This window comes from Sander lucioperca, chromosome 19 (genome assembly GCF_008315115.2).
Source record: "Sander lucioperca isolate FBNREF2018 chromosome 19, SLUC_FBN_1.2, whole genome shotgun sequence".
NCBI classification, from domain to species: domain Eukaryota; kingdom Metazoa; phylum Chordata; class Actinopteri; order Perciformes; family Percidae; genus Sander; species Sander lucioperca.
The window spans coordinates 10,227,669-10,250,700 of NC_050191.1; the positions used below are offsets into that span (position 1 = coordinate 10,227,669).

A 23,032-nucleotide genomic window follows, 5' to 3' on the forward strand; every position below is an offset into this window, starting at 1 on the left:
TGCAGAGGAGGGTCTGGCTAGTCCACACAGCAATCCGGGATGGGAGGAAAACGTGCTCTGGTTTATTGGCATTTCTTTAAACCAATCACAATCGTCTTATACGGTGCTAAGCACCGGACAGAGCCACGGTGCCTCTGCAAAATAGGCTCTGGAAGGAACATGTTTTGGTGTAACATGTACATTCAAAGGTTGTCTTAGTCGTGCAACAGAAAACTCAGATTTGACAGATAGTCTAGCTAGCTGTCTGGATTTAACCTGCAGAGATCTGAGGAGCAGTTAACCATAATTTTCATAAATCAACCGGAGTTTAAATGCCAACACAAAGAAAGCGGAAGGTAACTGACATCGGGCAAAATGTGGGACATCCTGCGGAATTGCCAGCGTCTCCTGAACAATCGCGAAAGTGAAACAGTGTCGATATAGACTATGGACAGACAAGAGTCAATAAAAATATACTTGGACATCATATACAGTATGAGAAAAAAAGGCAGCATTGGAACCAATGTCTGCATTTGTTGACCCAAATATATTATTTTGTCAACACTTAGTTCAACAGTTGAACGGCGCATCCAAAAGGTATTAAATTCATATTTTTATGATTTTATTTTACTTTTCAGAAGCTATGATATGGCTCCTGGCCAAGCCATATCCTCATATTATCATTGTTTTATCTAACAGAAGGTCCTGGGTTCAAAAACACCAGCCAGCTGGTGTTCCTGTGTAGAGTTAATAGGTTAATTTGAAACTCAAAACCTTGATAAACCAAAAAGGTTTGGAGCTTTGCCTCATCGCAGACAATGGAGGCTGTGGTCAGGTTTGATTCATGGCGGCTACAGTGGATTCCAGTAATGAAGAGTCACCATTAAAAATCCATTGCAACCAACATAAATCCAAGCCGACCACAGCTGTTATTCTCTGTGAAGAAGGAGCCAATTGTCAATGCTACAGGGAATGAATGTTTGAAACTCAGAAGTATTAGTTTAAGGTTGGGGTAAGCCTCTAGGGAATACATGTGGAAGTCAATACAATATCCTCAAAAGTATAGTATTACAGGTGTGTGTCTACCTGTTTTAAGTCCAGAGTAATAGTCACATAGTGGTACTCCATTCCATTCTTGATAGAGGGACTTTGCCACCAACGGTTGGTCCCATCTATGGCATATTCTATAGGATGTTGTTCTGTAAACACACACACACACACACACACACACAGAGAGAAACAGATAAAGGGCATATCAGTTGTTGCATTCTACGACGATGACGGGAGAGCGGCCTAACTCTAGCAAGACTCTCATGGTCGTTTGTTATAAGGTCGGCATAAGCTAAGTGTCTCCTGTATCCAGCTTCATATGGGATGGAAAGATATGTCAGTGGTATCTATCTAATCTCTTAAAAGCAAACAAGCATATTTCCCAAAATGTGAAACTATTCCATTAACAATGAGCAAGTCCGTCAATCAACTAATTGAGATAGAAGTGTTTTAAAATTACCATTTTGGTCTCAGTTCATCTCTCTTTTATTTTTCAAGCTTTTCGTTTATGTCTTTCTCATCCCCTTTTTGTAGCAGCATCTGTATATCCTATACTTCTTTTTTCCTCTCATCCTGGCTGACTAACTGCCTGACTGGTAAGCTGACTATGCAAGTAACAAAAGCTAATTGGACTCACTAGCTTACTGACTGACTGACTGACTGCTTCAGTGACGGTTGGCTGTGTGACTGGCTGAGTGGTTAACTGTATCATTGATTGACTAAAAAGCTGACAATGTCTAGTTGAGTGTGTGAATTATGATCGCAGGCTAATTTTGCATTGTCATCTTGTCAGGTAGCGATTGATTCCTCAGTTCATTCAGTAATTATCATTTCAGACAAAATGATTGGTTAACATCTGGCACTAATTAACTAATCTAGCATGATTCATTATTGTAATCACCATGCCTATAGGTCTCGTGTGTTTGTATGTGTGAATCTCTCTTACCAACTGCTTTTGTACTCTTTTGGTTGCAGATTCGACACTGAGCGTTTCTAATAGGCTGGCCTGGTACATGTTCCACCAGCTTACAGAACATTTCTGGACCCAGTGAACCACAGGTAGCATTAGCAGATATATCTGCCATGGATGCCAGGTTCAACACAGCCGGGAACAGTCCTGCAATGAAAAAAACACAGGCAATTACATACAGAAAAAAATGATAAAAAAACAGCTGTATGTATTAGTTCTGCCGTCTGATACACATATAGAAGCAGCAGAATATTAAAAATTGGATATTTTGGGAAATACACTTGTTCATGCTTGACACCAGATGAAGTTGATATCAATCTAATCAATGATATTTCGAAAAATGCCAGACAACGCCTTTGAATCCATTAAATATGACAAAGATGTATCTATAAAGTTGAAAGGTGAATACACACAGAAATTGCTAGCCTAGAAATCTAGGCGCACCCTAGCGGCAGCAAATGTAATTTGCAGCCAGGGTCAGTCTAGCAACTCCCCGTTGGTTTGCGAGCTGGAAAAACCAAATTCTGGTCAAGCCAATCACATTGCGTATAGAGTCGGTGGGCGGGCTTAACATAAGAATGACAGAGTTGCGACGGTTCCACGTGAATTCCCTGTTACTTGAAAACAAAGAAGATGGCTGCTGCTGCTGGCGAACAGCGGTCTTTCGAATTGGCTTTGGCTCTGGAAGACTTGGAGTTAAGCACTGAAGTCATTCTTAAAAAAGGAAGATGTGTTCAGAGTTTTGCCGACCGGATACGGCAAAAGTTTAATCTATGAACTAGCGTTAGCTCTGGTTGGCTATGAGTGCAGAGGGAATTTGAAAGACAACCGTTTATCCCGTCCCTCGGATTGAGCCCTGCCAATGGTGAGTTCCCAGACCCAACATCTTGATGTGGGTTTGGCTTGTAAGGCTAAGAAATTGCAGCGAAGTTCTGCTAAATTGTTTGGTCAGATTATCACTAATCACATGTTCAAGTCCATTCAGAGCAGTTAAAATGAGGTCGGATTGGCTTATTCTTCAAAAGTAAAAATAATGTGTTAAAAAACTGCCAGAATGCAGTACAGCAGGGATTATTAGGAACACCCAACACACCCTGCTTTCCACACAGATTTTGTATTTAAAATCATTACAATTATGAGAGTTTCTCTGTATAGTCTTGTTCGAAGTTGGGGGGGGGGGCAGGTGTTTTATACCATCCAAGTTAGTTAATCTGGGTGTATTTTCGGTGCAGTATAATGCAGTTAACATCATTTATCCCTCACAGATAGCGAGAGCCGTATTCACTTTATCTTTGGCTAAAAGAAGCATGCAGAGAACAGTTTTTTGGCTAGCGTTCAACTGTGCAGACTTTGGGCAGTGTAATGCTACTATATCAAAGGACTATTCATTTGCATTATGTTGCCCAAGCAATTCTTTTTCATTTCCTCTCCATGGATATTTTTCACTGCTGGAAAGGAATATAAACTTGGAGAGAACATGCATTATGGAAAACCCTGCACAGTACACAGATTTCTTTCCAGGATATTGTTGGAAGCCATCAATAATGTTATACTATGCAAACATTACTTTGTTTTCCTCCCTCGTGTCCTTATTGGTGGTTGTGGTATTAAACAAACACCTCATAGAACAGAGTTTCTCAAAGTTGGGGCCATGTCACTCTTCCAGGAAGTCTGTGAAAAGTTTTCAGATTCATTCATTCAAATAATCATGTTATAAAAAAATGTTTGTTTAACAAAAGGCTTAATAGTTCAAAAAATATTTTAATTTTTCAATCGGAAATAGTTCATAGATTACTTTCTAAGCTAACAAATCTATAACTCAAAATATGCTAATGTGTTTAATACATGTATAATAGCCTTTCTAATATATTTCTCTTGTGTTTTTTTTTAAGTGTAAAAAAATTGGATACCTCATAATATTCCAAGGGTCATACATGAGTGGGTCCCCGGTATATTCTCAATCTTGTAAGGGGTGGAAAAAAGATTGAGAACCTCTGTCCTAGAAGAGATGTAAATAACACTGCACATCTCAAATTCTCTATAGGACATTATAATAAACTCTTGGAGGCATATGCTTACAACCAAGGGAAGTGTGCTCCAGCCATGAGGGGCAAACTAAGGTAGCAAATGCAGGGTGAACCTCTTCTCCTACCATCCTGCAACATTTTATCAGCTAAACTGTTTTTTTCGCCAGCGAGCCACAGTGGACTTTATATTAGGGCTGCGACTAACAATTAGTTTCATTATTTGCTGCTTATTTTTTTTAATCAATGGATCATTTGTACTATGAAATGTCAGAAAATAGTGAACAATCACAATTTCCAAAAGCCCAAGTTGATATTCAAATAACTTGTTTTGTCCAACCAATAGTCCAAATCCCCATGATATTCAGTTTACTATCATAGAGGAAGAAGTAAACATTTACATTTGAGAAAATGGAACCAGTAAACTTTTGGCATGACATGTTTAGTAATGCATGCACTGTAGCTGAAGTCAAGGTATGAAAATAATAGATACAGATCATTTTGTCATGTTTTATATTGTTCAGTCAAAAGCACATCTATGAAAAAATATATATATAAAATAAATCTGTGATTGCTAACAGCCAGCAAGCCAAGTAGCTCGTGTAACCCAAAGACAAATACTGTAGAATGAACTGATAACCTCTTAAGCCAGAGAGCTCTTAACAAATGGATCATTATTTATGTCTGCATGTCATCACCACACAAATGCACCATGAGACAAGTATTTGTTTCCAGCAGACTCCGCTGTGTTGTTCCCATGGTAAAAGCACATTAGTCCCAGAGTGAATGACAAGCTTGTTGGACTTAAAGTACTGGAATGCTCAACAGACACACATGGCGCATGGTTCATATTTCCTGTCTGGCAAACACACATAGACAAACACATGCACGTAATGTACGTCACAATGTAACGTCAGATATCCCTGTTCTGGTTTAAGGTCAACAACTTTTATAGTTAAACAGCATGCACACTGTTATACAAACATAAACACAGGAACACATACATGTACAGTAACAGTACACAAAGGAGACAGACAGGAAGGGAAGATCAGATGGAAGGAGAAAAAGTCTAAGAAAAATACAGAGGCGAAGCACTTGAGCACGTGAAAACGTGGACGGTGTGTGTGTGTGTGTGTGTGTGTGTGTGTGTGTGTGTGTGTGTGTGTGTGTGTGTGTGTGTGTGTGTGTCCAGATGAGTCCAGCTGTTCGGCCAGATGTGACCACTGATGAACTGTGAAGAACATCTGAGACACCCAAAGTCTCTCTCACACATGTGTACACATTCTCACACAAGTACTCACAACATATCAAATACAAACTTAGTCAAACGCATACCTTCCAAACCTCTCAGTAACGGTATTCTACAGCACTGAGAGAGCCCAGATTTCCATAACAGTGTTTTCGTAAAGGAAAGGTTCTCACTGTTCCGACAAAATGGGGGTGGATAAGCTAGTTCCTTATCCAGGTTGTTTGTCAAAAATCACTTAATGCAGCTTTGAGTAAATTAGATAGCAGTAGACAACAGTTGGTAAGGGAGCTGACCTCAAGAAAAGAAAATATACATTATTACATTATATTACATTACATGTCATTTAGCTGACGCTTTTATCCAAAGTGACTTACAATTGCTATATATGTCAGAGGTTGCATGCCTGTGGAGCAACTAGGGGTTAAGTGTCTTGCTCAGGGACACATTGGCTGATGTATCGTAGTGGGACATACATAACACACACTTATGTCAAGTTTAAATATTAAATTGAGTTTTTTGTTTATGTGTTGCAGTTTGTGTTGTTGTTGGCAAATTATATTCATCAATTAATTAATCAATAATGTCACTTCCAATATGTTACCCAAGATACAGTAGAAAAGACTATTGTCACACATAACACAATAATCACAATGCTTAATTCCCAACTCTATCTTAAAATAGGTGAAACTACTATCTGTCCCTCAGCTTGAACATTGCAATGATAGTAAAGCTGCTTTTATTCATGTTGTATCAACGTCTTTTCAGTTCCATCTTTTCATTGTGGCACAGTGTTTGGATGCCTCAAGATCTCAAGTCAGATATTTGGTCCACATATCAAAGACTCCAGTCAGTGGAGAGCAGGTTGAACTCTTTTCACGGCGCTCTTTTGTTCATTTTATTCCCAATTTGACAAGTCACAGTGGGCAAAAGGACAAGCTCTCGTGCAACCATTACAAGAGCAAACAAAGATAATGCACCATATTGTTGTTATGTTGCCAACACAGGAAGTCCTGTAACCAGACTTCAGTATAACATCTTATTTAAAACCTTAATACAAGTTCAAAATAGTTGCTTTGATAAACGGATTTTTCACGGTCCTTCTCCCTACCATTTCTAACTATTGCCTCCTGCTTCTGCCAGAAAATGAAGCCAAAATCCTGCGTATTCCTGTGTTTTGATCCACAACCTGGAAGAGTCTCCAACGAGATACAAATGTGTGTGGGAGACTGTGCAATCTTTAATACTGTCATTTTACCTTAATTTGAGACAGCTAATACCTTAAGCTCCCTATCAGTTCTGTGTGTCTGATTTACATAATCACAAGGGATTCGAAAGGGAACCTTATTTGTTCCAAGTGCAACCACATTTTCGTAAGCTCCATCTCTTTCAATCTACCTGGGAATATTTGGTGCAGTGTTAAACTCTCGCATGGTCACATAACATGACTCCTAAATACATTTTCAAACTTTAATTATAACATTTGTTTTTTTAAAAGTCCAGCTTTTCACCAAATAATGCAAGAACCACTGAGACCATTTCAACTACATTTTTCATGGGTTCTCACTGTCTGTGTTGGCTGTCATAGTAACTTTAACTAAACATCCAAATCATTTTTTGGGAGAAGCTGACCATGTGTATGGCTCCGACTTTGGCAACCGATAACACTTTTTCTCTCTTGCCTTTTACTGTATTTTGAACAATGAGGTGAGATAACGAGAAATGGAGAGGGCTGGCTAAAGACAGGGTTCAGATTTCAGATTTCCTAAATGACAAGGGCACAATGACTGTCTGCCTTTGGCTCTACGGCTGCCTCACACACGCACGCACGCACACACGCACACACGCACACACGCACCTAATCAGGTTTATCACCTTCCATTCTTTTCTCTTTGCTCTGATAACCATGGTAACCTGTCTGTCTGTGTCTCTGTCTGTTGGCCTCTCTATGCCGTGTCTACGCTCTGTTAACCAGATGTCTCAGAGGATTTACTGCCATGCAGGCTCTAAATTATAATACTGTCAAAATGTATAAGTACACCCAGTGAAAGCTGGGCAATGTCATTGCCAAAGAAGTTGTTTCAACACCCCAATGCTGATGACAAGGCAACATCCCTGGTAAAGGTTGGCAATTTTTTTACGTGACCCACCTTTTAGTAACTTTGAGGCGCCAGATGGTTTGTTACACAGAATCATCTAAGAATCTATCATTGGAAACTAAAAGAGCAGGCACTTTCAAAAAAAATACCTGCAGGTGATTGCTTGAATCATCTGTCTATCACGTCGGCTATTGTTGTTTTGAACGAACACACACCTAAACCACGGCAGTTGCTGCCAGTAGCGATCCCGCGATTGACGCGTGATTTTCAAGAATCCAGCTGCCGTGAGAGGTAAACCTGTTGGGTCATCGTATAACTAATGGTTTTTGATACCGCGGCTCCACTGCCTGTTCACTACTGCACAGAATCTGGCTCCAAAATTATAAGATGGCCAGTATTAGGGATATTTTGGCTTATGTACAGTGGGAGTAAATGGAGACGCAGCGTCCATCTTTATATGCAGTCTATGAGCAAACCTAATCTGCTGATGTGAGATGTGGCTAAAAGCTCCTTAAAAAATAAATAAAAATAAGTGGACCTTGTGATAGGTGTAGTATTTATATTGGTCAAAGTATAAACTTTTACTTGTACTGTTTGTTCCCACTCACCTATGTATCTCCCCATTTGCTTTTTAATTGTGGTTATTGTATTCTAAAAGTGAAATTCCGACACCCAGCATTTCAATCTACATCGCAGGTTACACATGCACTAACACACATAGATATAGAACAGTTATAGTTGTTCTATATCTATGCTAACACATGTGTCAGACTGATCTCATGAAGTGCGTATGTATGACCAGTGGTGCAAAAAGTGGGTATGCGCTATATGCGGCGCATAGGGGCGCAGCACCATGGGGGGTGCCAAAGTTCCTCAATGTTATATAACATTTTAGAGGACTAACAGGATAGACTAGGCGCCCTGTCTCATAAGATTCCATCATAGAATGTTGACATAGAAGAGGGGGGGGGGCAAGCAGGTACGAGTAGTGAAGTAGAGTAGTATGGAAAAAGAAAAAGAACAAAGCAAAACAGCTGTTGGGGCGAAAGGAGATGACATGTTAAGGGATGTGACAGCAGTTAAATAAGTGGATGGTGAAAGGCAACAGGTAGGATTTAAAGTGTGACGTCTGTGCTTGGAGGCTCACAAATATTCATGTTAACAGACTAGCTAGCGTTTGCTAACACTGGGAATGTAGCAGCCAAAGGGGGGGTTACAGCTAGCTTAGAATATGCAAAACCAAGGTTTCTGAGCTGAAAACTGGTAAATATAAGGTAGCATGTACAATAAATGACAATAATCTGGAAAACATAACTAATGCAATAACTCTGGTTTACCATGGAATCATGCATAGATTTGCTACCAAACTTGGCGGCTTGCAAATATCCATGTTAACAGACTGGCTCGTGTTTGCTAACTTAATGCAAACCAATGTTGCTGATAGCTACATTTAGATTTTGGTTAAACCCTGTGGTACCAATCCCATGCATGACATATCTCAATTTTATTAAGGTCAAATAACAACTGGTAAATATAAGGTAGCATGCACAATAAATGACCAGAAGAAAAATAAATAAATATGAAAAAAAAATATATATATATATATTTAAAATACAAAATGTGAATGTAATTTCAACAGCAGCACAACCTTACTGCATAATAGTTGTCTTATCTGATGCCATCACTAGGCTGATTTAAGAATTGAATTTAGGCTGCTATATTTAACAGTGAGTTCATTTCATTCAGGTGTGAGGATGGTGGATCAGGAAAGACAGGGGAAGGCAACAGGTAGGTCTAACATTAGGTGGAAGTGTAGGGGGAGCAACTTGATACCAACAGATTTATTTCTTAATATTATTAATATGGAAAAACTAATGAAAAATGTATTACATAATGTTTGTTTGACAAGATGTCTTAGTGGAGAAGAACACAGGCAAGGAGTCAATGAGACATGAGGTCGGCGATGGCATCACGTAGAGATGAGACCAGTGATGACATCAGGTAGGAGTTCTATTAGACCACACAAAACTAAATGGCCAGTATGGTTTGAAGTTCTGTTGACCAACCTATTCACTGTGTCCTTTTTTGGGGGGAAAATAGTGCAGACAGAGATGGAAAGCCACTCACCACTCAAATCATATCAACTAGGGGATTTTTTTGGCCAATTGTCACAATTAGGTTGCCAAGGGCAACCGGGCAACCGTTAACGTCGCTGATATACTTTGAAAGATAAACCTTCATTATTTAAAGCCCATACATGATGATGTCTGGCACACTTTTTTTTTTTTGGGGGGGGGGGGTAGGCGCCAAAATTGTTGCTGCATACCCCTCTGACACTGGGTAAGTGCGCCCCTGTGTATGACATGCCAATTCGTATACCATTTTGGGCGTGTTATCAAGACACATTTATCGTTTATCAACGCCGTTTGGCCTCCATTGACTTACATAACCTTGCGATTGCGTGTGAATTTACGCCGTAGGGAGTAGTATGAAAGGGCAAAACTCCACGTAGGGAGGTTGGTCAGGGTGGTGGATGGGTCAAACACAGGACTTTCACCCAGGAGACCGGGGATCGTGTCCCACGTGTCACGTTTCCTTCGTGTCCCGCGTGTTACGTTTCCTTCGTGTCCTGCGTGTCACGTTTCTCTGTGTCGCTCTTACACTGTTGCCCCTGGCAACCGATAACGTAGGATCCCAAAATGGTGGGCGGGCTCAGACATCTCCCAAATCGTGACATGACAGCAAGCTACCATTGCATATGTCCTCATTGTCAATACGGCGTAGACATACACGCGGATAGCTCAAAATGCGTACAGATAACACGCCACTTGGCTTTAGAAAGTGGCGTGTATGTTTGCGTCATGATGAGTCATGATGTCACGTTACACGTGTAGTGTTTACGAAAGTGACAATATCCAAGGACACTTTGCATCAATGTGGTAAAAAGGACAATAAGATATCAATATGGGAGTTAAATCTACACTTAAGGAGGAAATGTCCAGATATGACTGGATTTCCACAAGATTAAGGATGACAGCAAAAAAAATTGTACTGTATAAAGGCTTCTTATTACATTGTGAATAAAACTTGATTTGCTTTTTCTGTCATGGTAGACGATGACTCTGCACTGCTTGCCCTGCTGTGTGTGCGTGTGTGTGTGTGTGTGTGTGTGTGTGTGTGTGTGTGTGTGTGTGTGTGTGTGTGTGTGTGTGTGTGTGTGTGATGAATGTGTTATTGTTGAGTTTTGAGGCTAGATGTATGCTTGATGGACTAAGAAGAAGGTTGAAAAAGACAGGATCATCTCTCTCTGTATCTCTCCCTCTCTCTCTCCCTCCATCCTGAGTCGGGGGTAAGAGAGATATGGATGCAAAAAAAGATAGAAAGATTGATGGAGATGGATGGAGGGATTCCTAGAGAAAGATAGAGTGTTGTTTAAAATGGTCAGGGCCAGGAGGGGAATGAGGGATGAGACTGCGATAATCCTGTATAAACACAAGCACACACACATAAACACACACGCACAGAGCCTTTACATACACATATCTACATACAGAAGTGTGTGTGTGTGTGTGTGTGTGTGTGTGTGTGTGTGTGTGTGTGTGTGTGTGTGTGTGTGAATACAAATAGAGATGCAAAATAGTGAGTAACACATAGGATCGCCCCCATGTAAAACGCATGCAAAAATAAACATTCACAAATATGTTACAGACAATTAAACTACCATGCAGACACACGTGTGCACAGATGAATATGTACGATACACATGCACACCCCACACTTAAATGCATTTCCAGGCTAATACACCGCATTTGATAGAACCAGATTTACACCAAGAAACAAACACTAATCAGTCCTGGACTCATCCGTAGCTCCGTGAGGATCTCTCCTAGACAACTCATCTGCTTTTTTAGCTCAGATGTGCTCTAAACACCTGAAATATGATTTCTCTTCTACCTCTGAGTTTCACAAACAAGACGATCCAGGAAGTGGGATTTTAACAGTTTAACGAGGACAGAAGAATTCAACTCATGTCCCAAACTGTGAAAAGATATACTTAAAATGTCTTCATTCAGGTGAAACAGACAGCGGTAGTGTCTACTCCCACACTCTCCAGATCATGACTTAATTATTTTAATATCCGTTGTCAAAGTTCTATAGACAATGAAAAGAACCAACATTGTTTTCTTGAGATCACAGTTACTTGCTAACTTTCTGGCTGCATTGTCTGCCTGTGTCTGACCATAGCCACAGTAAAATAGTCTATAATTCAATGCAGTTTCTCCTTCAGACAAAACAATCTTTGGTGTCCACTTTGGTTACATTGTATTAAGCTCACAAAGCTTTAGCACAAAGTCCCAAAGTCCCATTTTTAAGAAGATGTGAACTCGGGCTAATAAGAGAATATGCCCACACACACACTGCCAAGCATTGATATGGAGGCTGATGGCAATGTCAATTTTATTATCATTTTTGTTTTTATTGTTTTTTTTTGTCTTGATATCAGAACATAATTATCTTGCTATCTTGATACATCAACTTTTGTTGTCCTGTAAAGATTTTTTTTTCTAAAGACAATTACTTAAATTGGTAAACTGATTGTAGCTGCGATGGTAGCCTAAGTCATAACTCAACTGTAAAAAAAATAAAAATAAGATAAAAAATGATCTAAAGATATTAAGATAGCAGAGAGATAACAACAGGCACATATAGCTTAAGTACAGTAAAGCATTCTACCGATAAAGAGCTGGATTATTAAGTATGGCATCGCCACAACAGTTCAAGACCTATGTAAAATTATTTAGCAAGGTATTTAATTAAATCATGATCTCAAGATAGTAGAATGACGAGTGAACACCAGGTGTAGCAGTAATCATTGCATTGAAAATATATACGCATTAGTTCTATATACGTAGGTACCTCATCTGGAACATTATGTGTCAGCTCATTCTCTGAATAAGGATTTTTTTTTTGTCGCATTTTAAATTTAATCAGTTAATAACCAACAGAAACCTTCATTCCTCACCTAAAGATAGATATTCTTGAATAACACCTACATTGTACAAACTAAGTGTCATGACTAAAGTGTTTCAGTGATTGAAGTTTGAATAAGAATCATTTCTTGAACTGAATAAAATGAAAAGGAAAATCAACCCAGGCACGAGTAGCATGACTGTACAATCATTACAAATGAAAATGGTTTAAATATAGCATGTGATCATCTTTGTCTTGATCAAATCATAAATATCATGATGATTTAATTTTGGCAAAGCTCACATCTAACAGAAAGGTTTAATATTAGCGCACACACACACACACACACACACACACACACACACACACACACACAGCTATCAGTGTTGCGTAGTTGCTGCGTGTTGTTTCTATGGTAACATCGTTCTACTGACATGTAGGATAAATGAATGACTTTTCTAATAGATGGTTAAAAACCTTTCCTGGACAGTGACTGGCTCTCTGCTTCTGTCACTCTCTGTGCCCATACAAACTTCCACATTTAAACAGTTTTTCATAATATCATCTGTGTTATACTTTACAACTGGTGCTTAAACTGTTGTGGATTTTACGTGTGATTCAGGATCCAGTTTAACCTGCGTTAACTTATTATCATGTTAATGTTGACAGGCCTAGTTTTTTTAAACACTCATCCATAAAATGATCTAGTTGAACTTTGGAAATGTGTGGTATTTCTTATATCTTAGTCTAAAAGAGTTTAAATGTGTAGTTTTAATCACTAAAATTGAGTCTAAATTAATTAATCCCTAGGGCAACATGAAAGTATGTACAAAATGTAATGGTAATCCATTCAATTTGTTGCAATGTTTCACTCAAAACCACAAATGTGGGTCACCTGGGTAGATCACCTGGTACAGCGCGCGGCCATATACAGAGGCTCAGTCCTCGACGCAGCGGCCACGGGTTCGGTTCCGACCTGTCAGTGCCCTTTGCTGCATGTCATTCCCCCTCTCTCGCCCCTTTCATGTCTAAAGTTGTCAATAATAAAGGCCTAAAAATGCCCCAAAAAATCTTTTTAAAAAAATAAACATAAACGTGGACCTCAATTTGGGGCTACAGGAAAAGTCAGGGGTTCACCAAGGTCAGTAGGATACATCGTCTTGGAACCATGAATGTCTGTACAGTAGTTTGTGGCAAGTTGTTAAGATAATCATTGAAGTAGTGGACCTACCAACTAGGGATGTCACGAGAACCGGTACTTCGGAACCAACTCAGTACCAAAATTCTGAAAATGTGACGGTACTCATTATTCTACAGTACCGTAAGGTACTGGGGGATGCAATCCTTCCGGACCTGACATACTGTATACGCCTAACGTTACAAATGTCCTAGACTGCCGCTAAATGCTGAAGAAGAATGCCGACCAGCGTGGAAAAACAGCGGATAGCCCCTCATCTTCGCGCATGGCTTGACCGCATTCAGCTTCTGGCTTTACCGTACATCCACGGCGGCGGCTTTCACGACTTCACCTGGAACTCCCAAACCGCAAGTGAGTCCGTTTCTCTCTGCCGTTGTCTGTCACAGCCTAATGTTAGCTCTGATAGCTGACATTCGCTTACTTTAGCGCTTGTTTTAGCGACCCCCATAACGTCAGTTAACTTTAACCAGCCCGGTTCTATGTGAAAAACAACAACGGCAGAGAGAAACAGAGTAACTAAACATGCTTGCTTCCTGGTGAACTCATGAAAGACGTTACCGGACGCTGGCTGTGTGGTGATGCCAGGCTTCAAAGCAGGGGGGCTGTGGGTCCATAAGACTGACGTTTTCTCCTGATTACATGTAAATCACGCTCTGCTTGCCCCATCCACTCCCCACCAAAACAGAAAGTTGTAAACTAAAAAAAAAAAACACTGACACTGAAAGAAAAATTATATGACACTGCCCCCACCCCCTCACCCCCTGTGTACTTTTGTTGGTATCGGTACCGACAAGTAGATTTTTGGTATCGTGACATCCCTACTACCAACCGACTAGTCTACATTGCTATCCCTTGAGCCACGCCGCCACTGTGACTAAACAAAAACATAAGGACAGATCAGACCTAATCATCACTTAACTTTACTTAATCTTGAGATTTGAATTTTTGTTAACTGATATTCCATCTAGTCTTTTTTGTCCTTAAAAACAAAAGTTGAGTGACTTGACACCCTTGAGTGGGATTCAAAAATGGTTGCTGCAAGTGTTGACATTTTCAGAAACATTATCCTTAAATGTCATGCTGAGAAAAAGATGTGGACAGATTGATACTGGTGTGACCCTAAGTTCATAGCTATCTTGCAACATGTTTACAGCTTCAGTTTTGACAGTGAACGTTGTCATGATGAGCCTGCTATGATTCCTGCATTTTGGGAAGGTGTACAGTCACTGGACTGCCATAAAAATATAACAAAAGCACTAGAAAAGGTTATTTATGTGTCATTCTGTCACAGTCTCATAAACCATCACAGAGTGAATTTATTACATATCAAGCTAATTGCAGCTGAAAGTACATTTTAGAAGAGTGTCATTAGTCAAGTTATTATATAGGACAAAGATGATGGTTTGCCTTTGATTCACTTTCTTTGTGTCTGACTTCCTTGGCTGTTTTTCGCAATATTATCTCTCCACACCAGTGCTGTAAATAAATGTACTAAATGTACTTTAGTTCTCTTGTTATTACTTGTCTGGTGTGATAAGAGTTAGAAAATGTACATTAATCTATACTTTTCTTTCCCTGCCTGTATCTCTGGCATTACATCTGTTGGCTGCTCTTCTGTCGACCTCTGGGGGGTTTCAGGGAAAGTTGAAATAAGAACTAAGTCAACATCCTGCTCTCACAAGGACTTCCTGCCCGTGTGTGTGTGTGTGTGTGTGTGTGTGTGTGTGTGTGTGTGTGTGTGTGTGTGTGTGTGCTTATTATACAAAGAAAATAAAGCTACAGTAGAGAGTACTTGTAGAAGAGAAAGAAAGAGATTGCAGGCTGATCAGAAGGGTGAGGACATCGCCCCAGCTCATCGTCCCTCTTTCAATTAAATTAATTTCATGGACTTACACCCACATGACAAGACCTCCCTTTCTCTCCCATTATCCCATGGCCATCCCATATGCCATGTCTGCTAGTGAGCTGAACTTTTTAAATTGCAGCAATAACGCAATGAAGACAGAACCAGGCATACTGAGGACAGCAAAGTCGTTCACGACGCACGTTTTATTAACAAGCAACGCTAAATCTGATTTGATTTTAACAGTTTTCCTCTATAAGTCATAATTACTGTAATTGGTACAAATATTAGAATTCACATACAGTACCACACATACCAATTACATGTTTCATATTATTGTACTGCATATTTTGATTCATCATGCCCAGGTGTATCAAACTTCTGCTCGTAATTGGGATTTCAGGAAATTAGAGACCCAAATGTCCTTTCCAGATGGCCACACACTCGCCACAGAAGAGAGTGTGTGTGTGTGTGTGTGTGTGTGTGTGTGTGTGTGTGTGTGTGTGTGCGCGCGCACTTTTGGTGTGTCTGTATGGTTGATCTTTGCAAATGCTGTCCTCTTCCAGACGGTCATAAACTCAGACTAAACAGGAAAACCACAAAGTTATAGATGGTTAATCCCCTACTTAAGCACACTCATACACACACACCCAAACAATTTCAATGAACTGACCACGTCTGCTGGAGGCTATGGTGATCACTGTGCTTACAGACTGTGGGGGGGGGACCTGTCTCCCAGGAGGCCCTACTGGTTCTCTCAAATTAATTTTTCAGACTAGAATTCAGGCTATAATTTGACAATCCTTCTACAGTGCAGAAATGTGGGATGGGCGTTTTAGCAACATAATATTGCCTGGTTTACTCTCTGCCCGTGTATTGCACTCCCTGACAGAGTCCCTGACAGCTCCAGATATTTAGCCTGCTGGATATCTGGAATGTGCCAGCGAGGCACCAGCGAGCCTCTCGTCTCACGTTTTTGAACAGTTCACACATTGTGCTCGAGCGTGTGCACGCGAGTGCCGAGCTAATGCCGATGCCTATAAGTCCGATATGGGGCTTTTGTCGGGGAGCTCCAAAAACTTTTGCCAACAAAAAATAAGTATGTAAATGGAACTTTAAACTCTCACATTCAGATCTCTTAACCATAAGCACAAGCAAACACTATCATAATACGAAGTATGTTGAAATCAAAGTGCAGTGAATTAAAAACCACATTGCATAAAAACTTGGGGGGGAGATACAGGGGAGACGGGCAGAGAGAAGGAATGTTTATGCGCAATAACTCCTGGATAAGTGGTTGAAGTGATTTAGCTGAGCTCAGACCAGCCAGCAGTAAATACATCCTGCAATGGACCAACTGCACTCTCACACACACACATACACATACACACACACACACACACACACACACACACACACACACACACACACACACACACACACACACACACACACACACACACCGTGTCCATACCTGATGAGGCAGTGATGAGGACTTTGTTAAATCATTCACAAGCACCTCAGAGACATAGTTGTGTGAGTGTGTGTATGATTTAAGTACAGTAGGAACTCATCTGTGCTAGCCTTGGTTAATACTTACAGTCTAGCCAAGGCCAAGGCCACTACACACACACACACACACACACACACACACACACACACACACACACACACACACACACACACACGCACACACACACACACACACAGGAATATGGGGAATATGTTGGTGTTGGTAATGAAAACATGCCAGTGAGTAGATTTACAGGAGAGAGCAACTTGACCTCTGGCCCCAGAGAGATTTATCACTGGCAGAGGATCTAATCTTCTCATAGCTGCAATCACTACTTTCTGCTCACAACCCCACAACAATATAGAATAGAATAACAAACTTGCTTTTCTTGGTTAAATCAGTTTCTTTAGTTCAGCAATTGTTCCTCCTAACACTGCTGACTGCTCTTGCTTTAAAAGCATTCCCAGGAGATAAAGTCAGGGTTCAGTGACTGCTCAGGCTTTACTGTAAGAGCATGTGTATAATGTTCAAGTAAAGCCAAACAATGACACAACTTGACCTCACAGAGGCTGAAGCTTTCCAAAGTGTATGTGAGCCCCTGTTTCCCATATTGGTAGATTCTCCTTGGGCGCCCCGACCAGGTAGATTGAGACCCGCCCAGGTAGATAACATCCATCCATTTTCAATCAAGGCTGTATTTTTTACAGCGCACACAGACCAGCGGCCTCCAGCCCCTCCCCGTCGTGAAGTCACGCGCCGCGTTCATGACAGAGTCAACGCTTCACTTCAGGCTCAGAGGCCAGAGGCGGAGTGGCAATCGGGAGAGTTGGGACTTTTCCAGGTGGGCCGGTAGTGTTTCGAGACTGCGAGGGCCGGTCTGATAATAGTTATACATTGCAAGTTCTTAGCAACACCATCCAGCAGCCTGGTGTGCGGCCGCTCCCCGGCCGCTGGTCAAACTGTGCAGCCTCTGCTCAACCCGTACGGCGGGCCACAGCAGCCTCTTATTTCAATACAAACACAGGCTAATCAGAAAGCACTAACGGTCACAACCATGTCTAGGAGGATTTTCAGAAATATAGGGGGATCAGTGAGCGGCCCCTCCCCAAATGGCATAGCCCTGGTTGGCCTATGACGTAAAGCCATCGAACATCTCTTTTTTTCTTCGTCACGTTTGGAAGTCTATCGGTAACGTTAACACACAGTGTGTGAGTCTAAGTTCGGCAAAGTGCTACAAATGCGGAAGTGCCTTAAACCTGCATTCTATCTGAATTCCAGCAGGGGGCGACACGTGCAGTTGCAAAAGGAGGTCAGTTTCTGAAGAGAAAGTGACCCACTTCTCACTTGATTTATTACCTCAGTAAACATTTTCATAATGAGTTGATGGTCTCAATCGCTAGTTGTAAGTCTTCTGCAATACAGAATGATGTTAATTTTTTGAATTATTGTCTCGTTGATTTTAAAATTGGCGATAAAGCAGGGGGTGTTTTAGGGCATGGCTATGATGTGATTGCCAGTGAAAGTGTGTAACGTAACGTGGCTCTTCCCTCACTCTTCCCTCTCGTCTAAAATCGTCATATCCGCAACCAGGATGGCTGAGCCCTTAACGGCAAACTCGACGACTCATAGCAGATCTCCACAAACCAATGGGTGACATCACACATGGTTGGCACATTATCGCGATATTCAACAGTAATGCATATCCCATATTTTCCTCATATCGTGCAGCCCCAATAACTACCCTGAAACTGGGTCAGATGCCGCATAGCGCCGCAATATTTTCATCTGTATCTGTATCATCTTTTAGTCAAATTTGTTTAATATTTAAATAGTTATTTCTTTCTAAATTATCTGATAATGTTATTTAGTCATTGTTTTCACCTTCGTTTGACTAGTTTTTTACTTAACCCAGCCATCACGCACCGCGCCATCACATCCTGCGCCACCCAGCACGACACGTCAATTCTCAACCTGTGGGAAACACTGTGACACCTATAAAAACTGTGATCACACAGTGGTCACAAAAGAGGTATTTACAGAAATGATTGGCATGGGGTACTTTCCATAAAATCATCTCTCAATGCAAATCAAACCAGCTATTAGGCTAACCGACATAAAACCATGCCAATCTCTAGGTATGGTGAAGGGTATGTGATGATGTGGAGCTATTTTAATTCCAAAGGCCAAGGGAACTTTATCAGGATGCATAGTATCTTGGATCCATGAAATAACTGGCCTTTAAAAATAAAAATCTGCCTGCCTCTATGGGAATTTAACATAGGGGTGTACTCACTTTTGTTGCCAGTGGTTAAGACATTAATGGCTGTGTTTTGAGTTATTTTGAGGGGACAGCACATTTACACTGTTATACAAGCTGTACACTTAATACTTTACATTGTAGCAAAGTGTAATTTCTTTAGTGTTGTCCTATTAAAAGATACAATGAAATATTTACTAAAATGTGAGGGGTGTACTCACTTTTGTGAGATACTGTACCTTTAGGTGAAATTAGTTTTTCAACTGACGTTTCCAAGGTCAAGAATGAACATTAAATCTAGACTTTAAATTCATTCTGATACACAATGCTATACCTTACACCTCATATCTACAGTAACTTCTTTACTTAATAAAACATCAGTGAGTTTAATTGGTAACATAGCATTTTGAGTGCAATCCTGACACTGTCAGCCAAGTTGTATGTTGACGCATGACAAAGTTTAATATATATAGAAAAGAGAAAAAGATACATCTTATGTTGGGAATAGATGTAAATGTTTTGAGAAGATACGATGGAAGTGAGAAACAGGGTGGAGAGTATGACTGTGTGATGATTAGAAGCCTTGCTATGTGCGTAGGACTTGTGTGTGTTTGTGTACAGTGTATTTTGTACATGTGTTTATGTAGATGTATGTTGGGAGTGTGCAGGTCTTCCTATCTTGAATGTGTTCTGTATTTGTCAAGTCAGGAAATAACATCATTCTCTGGATGCGGCCGGTAGGGTCACAAGGGATTGTGGGTAATTGGAAATCCAGATGGACGTGCATGAGCTTCCAGGAAGAAACGGTTACCAAAGAGATTGAAACGGAACACAGGCTACAACGTTAATATCGCTCATCTCCATCTGAGCACCTTTCTCATTCTCTTACTTTTGCTTCACTTTCTCATTTTCCTCATCGTTCCTTGTCTCATGGCGTTTCTCCTCTCCTCCCCTCTTTTCTCCGTTCAATTGACTTATGGATGACATAGGGAGAGACAGGAAACAGTGTACTATTGGCAAAAGAGTTGAGTGGGCGGGTGCATGGGGGCCAATCAACAAAGTATGTACAAAAGGAACAGCCACTTATCATGACTAATATTCACCGTACACGCACAGAGAATCAATGTCAGTAGTGTTCTCTGGGGAACAACATCTTCATAGTACTGAAGAGAGAGCTAGCCATCACTGAGACTGGTGGTAGCTAGACTTGTTGCCATTAGTCTCTCTGTTAGTTAGCAAAGGGCAGGACTGGCCATCCAAACATCAAAGCACCTCTTAATATGTTACTGCTATGATAATGGCATAGTATGTATGTATGTATGTATGTATGTATGTATGTATGTATAGTAATAGTATGTTTTGTTCTATTCAATCCAAACTTCCATGAATGAGACAATGGAGCTATTTATCTGCTTGTGTACACAGTGTCTTGATCACATACGTGTCTTATAACAACATGAAGCCATATTGATTCCCAAAAGCAGATTTCCAGCTCGACTGACCTCTCACAGGGAGGTCAGAAGTCAGGGTCAGCTACAGTCTAGTGATGGCAAAAAAATCATACAGAAAGTTTGATGTCATCTGGTTTGCTTTGAATTGCCATTTGAACATTATGTCCTTGCAGGAAAAGCACAGGTGGAACTCATAACATGCATGATGGGTGCCCTTCAGCAATTATAGCAATGCAGCAACTAATAATATTAATTTAAATAATATTAAGTAATTAATAATAAAAAAAAATCGAAATGCCTGCCGTGAAAAAGGTCTCTTCAACTTTACTTTCACACCCCTCTGGTACAGAGGATAGAGCTCAGCAAGGCAGCTATAGAAAGAGCTTCTTTACATCAAGCAGCAGCTACCTAGCAACCGGTTCATACAGTACACACTTTATCTCCAAAACATATAGTTGTCTCTGTATCTTTTCTTCAAGTATAATGGACTGTATTTCAGTTCATTTTCTGCATATTATTCCCGATATGTAACATTTTTAATGTGTTTACCTAGGTCTTAAATCACACACTGAACATCATAACCATGCACCACACATAAGCAGATAAAACAGGAATAGAATTCACAATGAAATGATTGAAATAGAAATGAGCTCACCCGGAGTTGGGAGGGTTCTCACACGCAGCATTAAATGATGGCTATGGATTTTGACAGTGCTGAACTACAGGTTGCTGACTCATCGTTTTTGACCAGCACTGATGACTAAACATCTACTATTAGCTGGCCCCGGGCTACCGCTAACTGCTTTGGCACAGGAAATGTTCAGGTTAGATTGAGCGTAGCTGAAATGTGTGTTTGACAATACAGAATCCATTACGGTGTGTGTGTGAGAGCTTAATAGACATTATGTGTGTGTCTACAGTGCTTCATGAAAGTATTCAATCTTATGTAATCTTATGCTTCATGATATTGGGGTTCTACATTTTTTTCCCCCGCAGTCAGCCTCTTTATAGGGACACGCATTGAGATATTCTTGCCTGTTTCAGTGAGTGTGTTCACATGAGGGACTAGTAAAAGAGAGTGACATTGAAAAAAAGAGGAGCTAAAACTGTGTGAGAGAGATAAGGAGAACTAGTTGCAAAGAGAGGGAAAGTGTGGGTGAGTGAACACAGCACTCAATTGACTACAATGTGTTTGATCTCACTGAAGTTCAGATGTATGGTTCACAAAACTATATGTTACACCAATGCTCGGATACTCAGTCTGCTGCTGCCACTTTGTGTGTGTGTGTGTGTGTGTGTGTGTGTGTGTGTGTGTGTGTGTGTGTGTGTGTGTGTGTGTGTGTTGGAGTATATAGCATTCATTACAGTGGTGCTACAGACAAACTGCTCCCTGGATAGACATTGATTTTCACCCAATGGATCTCACTGTTAGCAAACCTAATAGCTTGGTGGGTAATGGGTACATGTTATGAATGAGCCCCTATGGGCAGGACAGGGGAGGAGATGAGAGGCCGGGAAAGGATGTAGGACAAAAAATGGATGAGAACGTGAATAAACGAAGGAGGCGATGAAGACAAAGAAAGGAGAGGAAGACGTGAAAAAAGAGAAGAGAAAAAATACCAGAGGAGAAACCAAAAGGAGAAGAAAAGAAACTTGAGGGCAAAAAAGGGAAGACAAGAGGAGAGGATGTCAATGGATCTGAAAAAGGAAATAAAGCTGCAAGGATTAGTCGATTAATTGATCAAAGGAAAAGTACATGGCAATTATATTCTGATAAACAAATAACTGTTTTAGTCTCTTTTTAAGCAAAGTAACAAAAATGTAGGTGTTCCAACCTTTTAAATGTGAAGAGTTGCTGCTTGTCTTTGTCATACATGCTAGTAAACTGAATATCAAAGAAAATAATAAATTGAATCAGGCAATAATCGTTAGTTACTGCTCTAAAAAGGAAACAGGAGAGTTATTAAAGTGGGGGAAGCGATGATGGGTATAAAGGAGAGAGGGATGAAAAAGAGAAGGAGAGAATGTAGAAGAAAGAAAGCTATCAAAGGAGAGAAACAAGGAGAAATGAGAGGAAGACAAACAGAGGAGAAGAGAAAGTGAATAAATCAGATGTGGGTTGAAAGGGGAGCTACTATTTACCATTACTGCTAATAGGTTTCAAAAGGAAGCAAGTCGTTAGCTAAATGGATAGGCCCTAAATGACACATTACCATGTTAAAGGCTGATTCCGCTCATTATTGGAGCTCTGATTCCTCCATGCATCACCAGCTAGGGCTGTGAGCTGGCCACTAGTATACAGACCTGCTGCTTCAGCAAATACACACCCACACACGCAGTGACACACCGGTAGGGAAGGACTAGGGAAAATGGCCATGAGAAAAAAGATTTCCTTGCCAGTGCTCTGCTCTGTTCTGAATCAGTATGTAAA

At 40.5% G+C, this 23,032-nt stretch overlaps 1 protein-coding gene across 9 annotated transcripts in view; it reads right to left on the reverse strand.

Annotated features, from left to right (window-relative positions):
- lama2 (laminin, alpha 2) overlaps positions 1–23,032 on the reverse strand; it is a 205,925-nt gene that overhangs the window by 158,271 nt on the left and 24,622 nt on the right. For all 9 annotated transcript variants that reach the window (XM_035995247.1, XM_035995246.1, XM_031321901.2 and 6 more), the window contains exons 2-3: positions 1,976–2,146; positions 1,066–1,178 (exon numbers count right to left, since the gene is read on the reverse strand). In XM_035995247.1, coding sequence (XP_035851140.1) covers positions 1,066–1,178; positions 1,976–2,146 — 284 coding nt within the window. The remainder of the gene's footprint in view (positions 1–1,065; positions 1,179–1,975; positions 2,147–23,032) is intronic.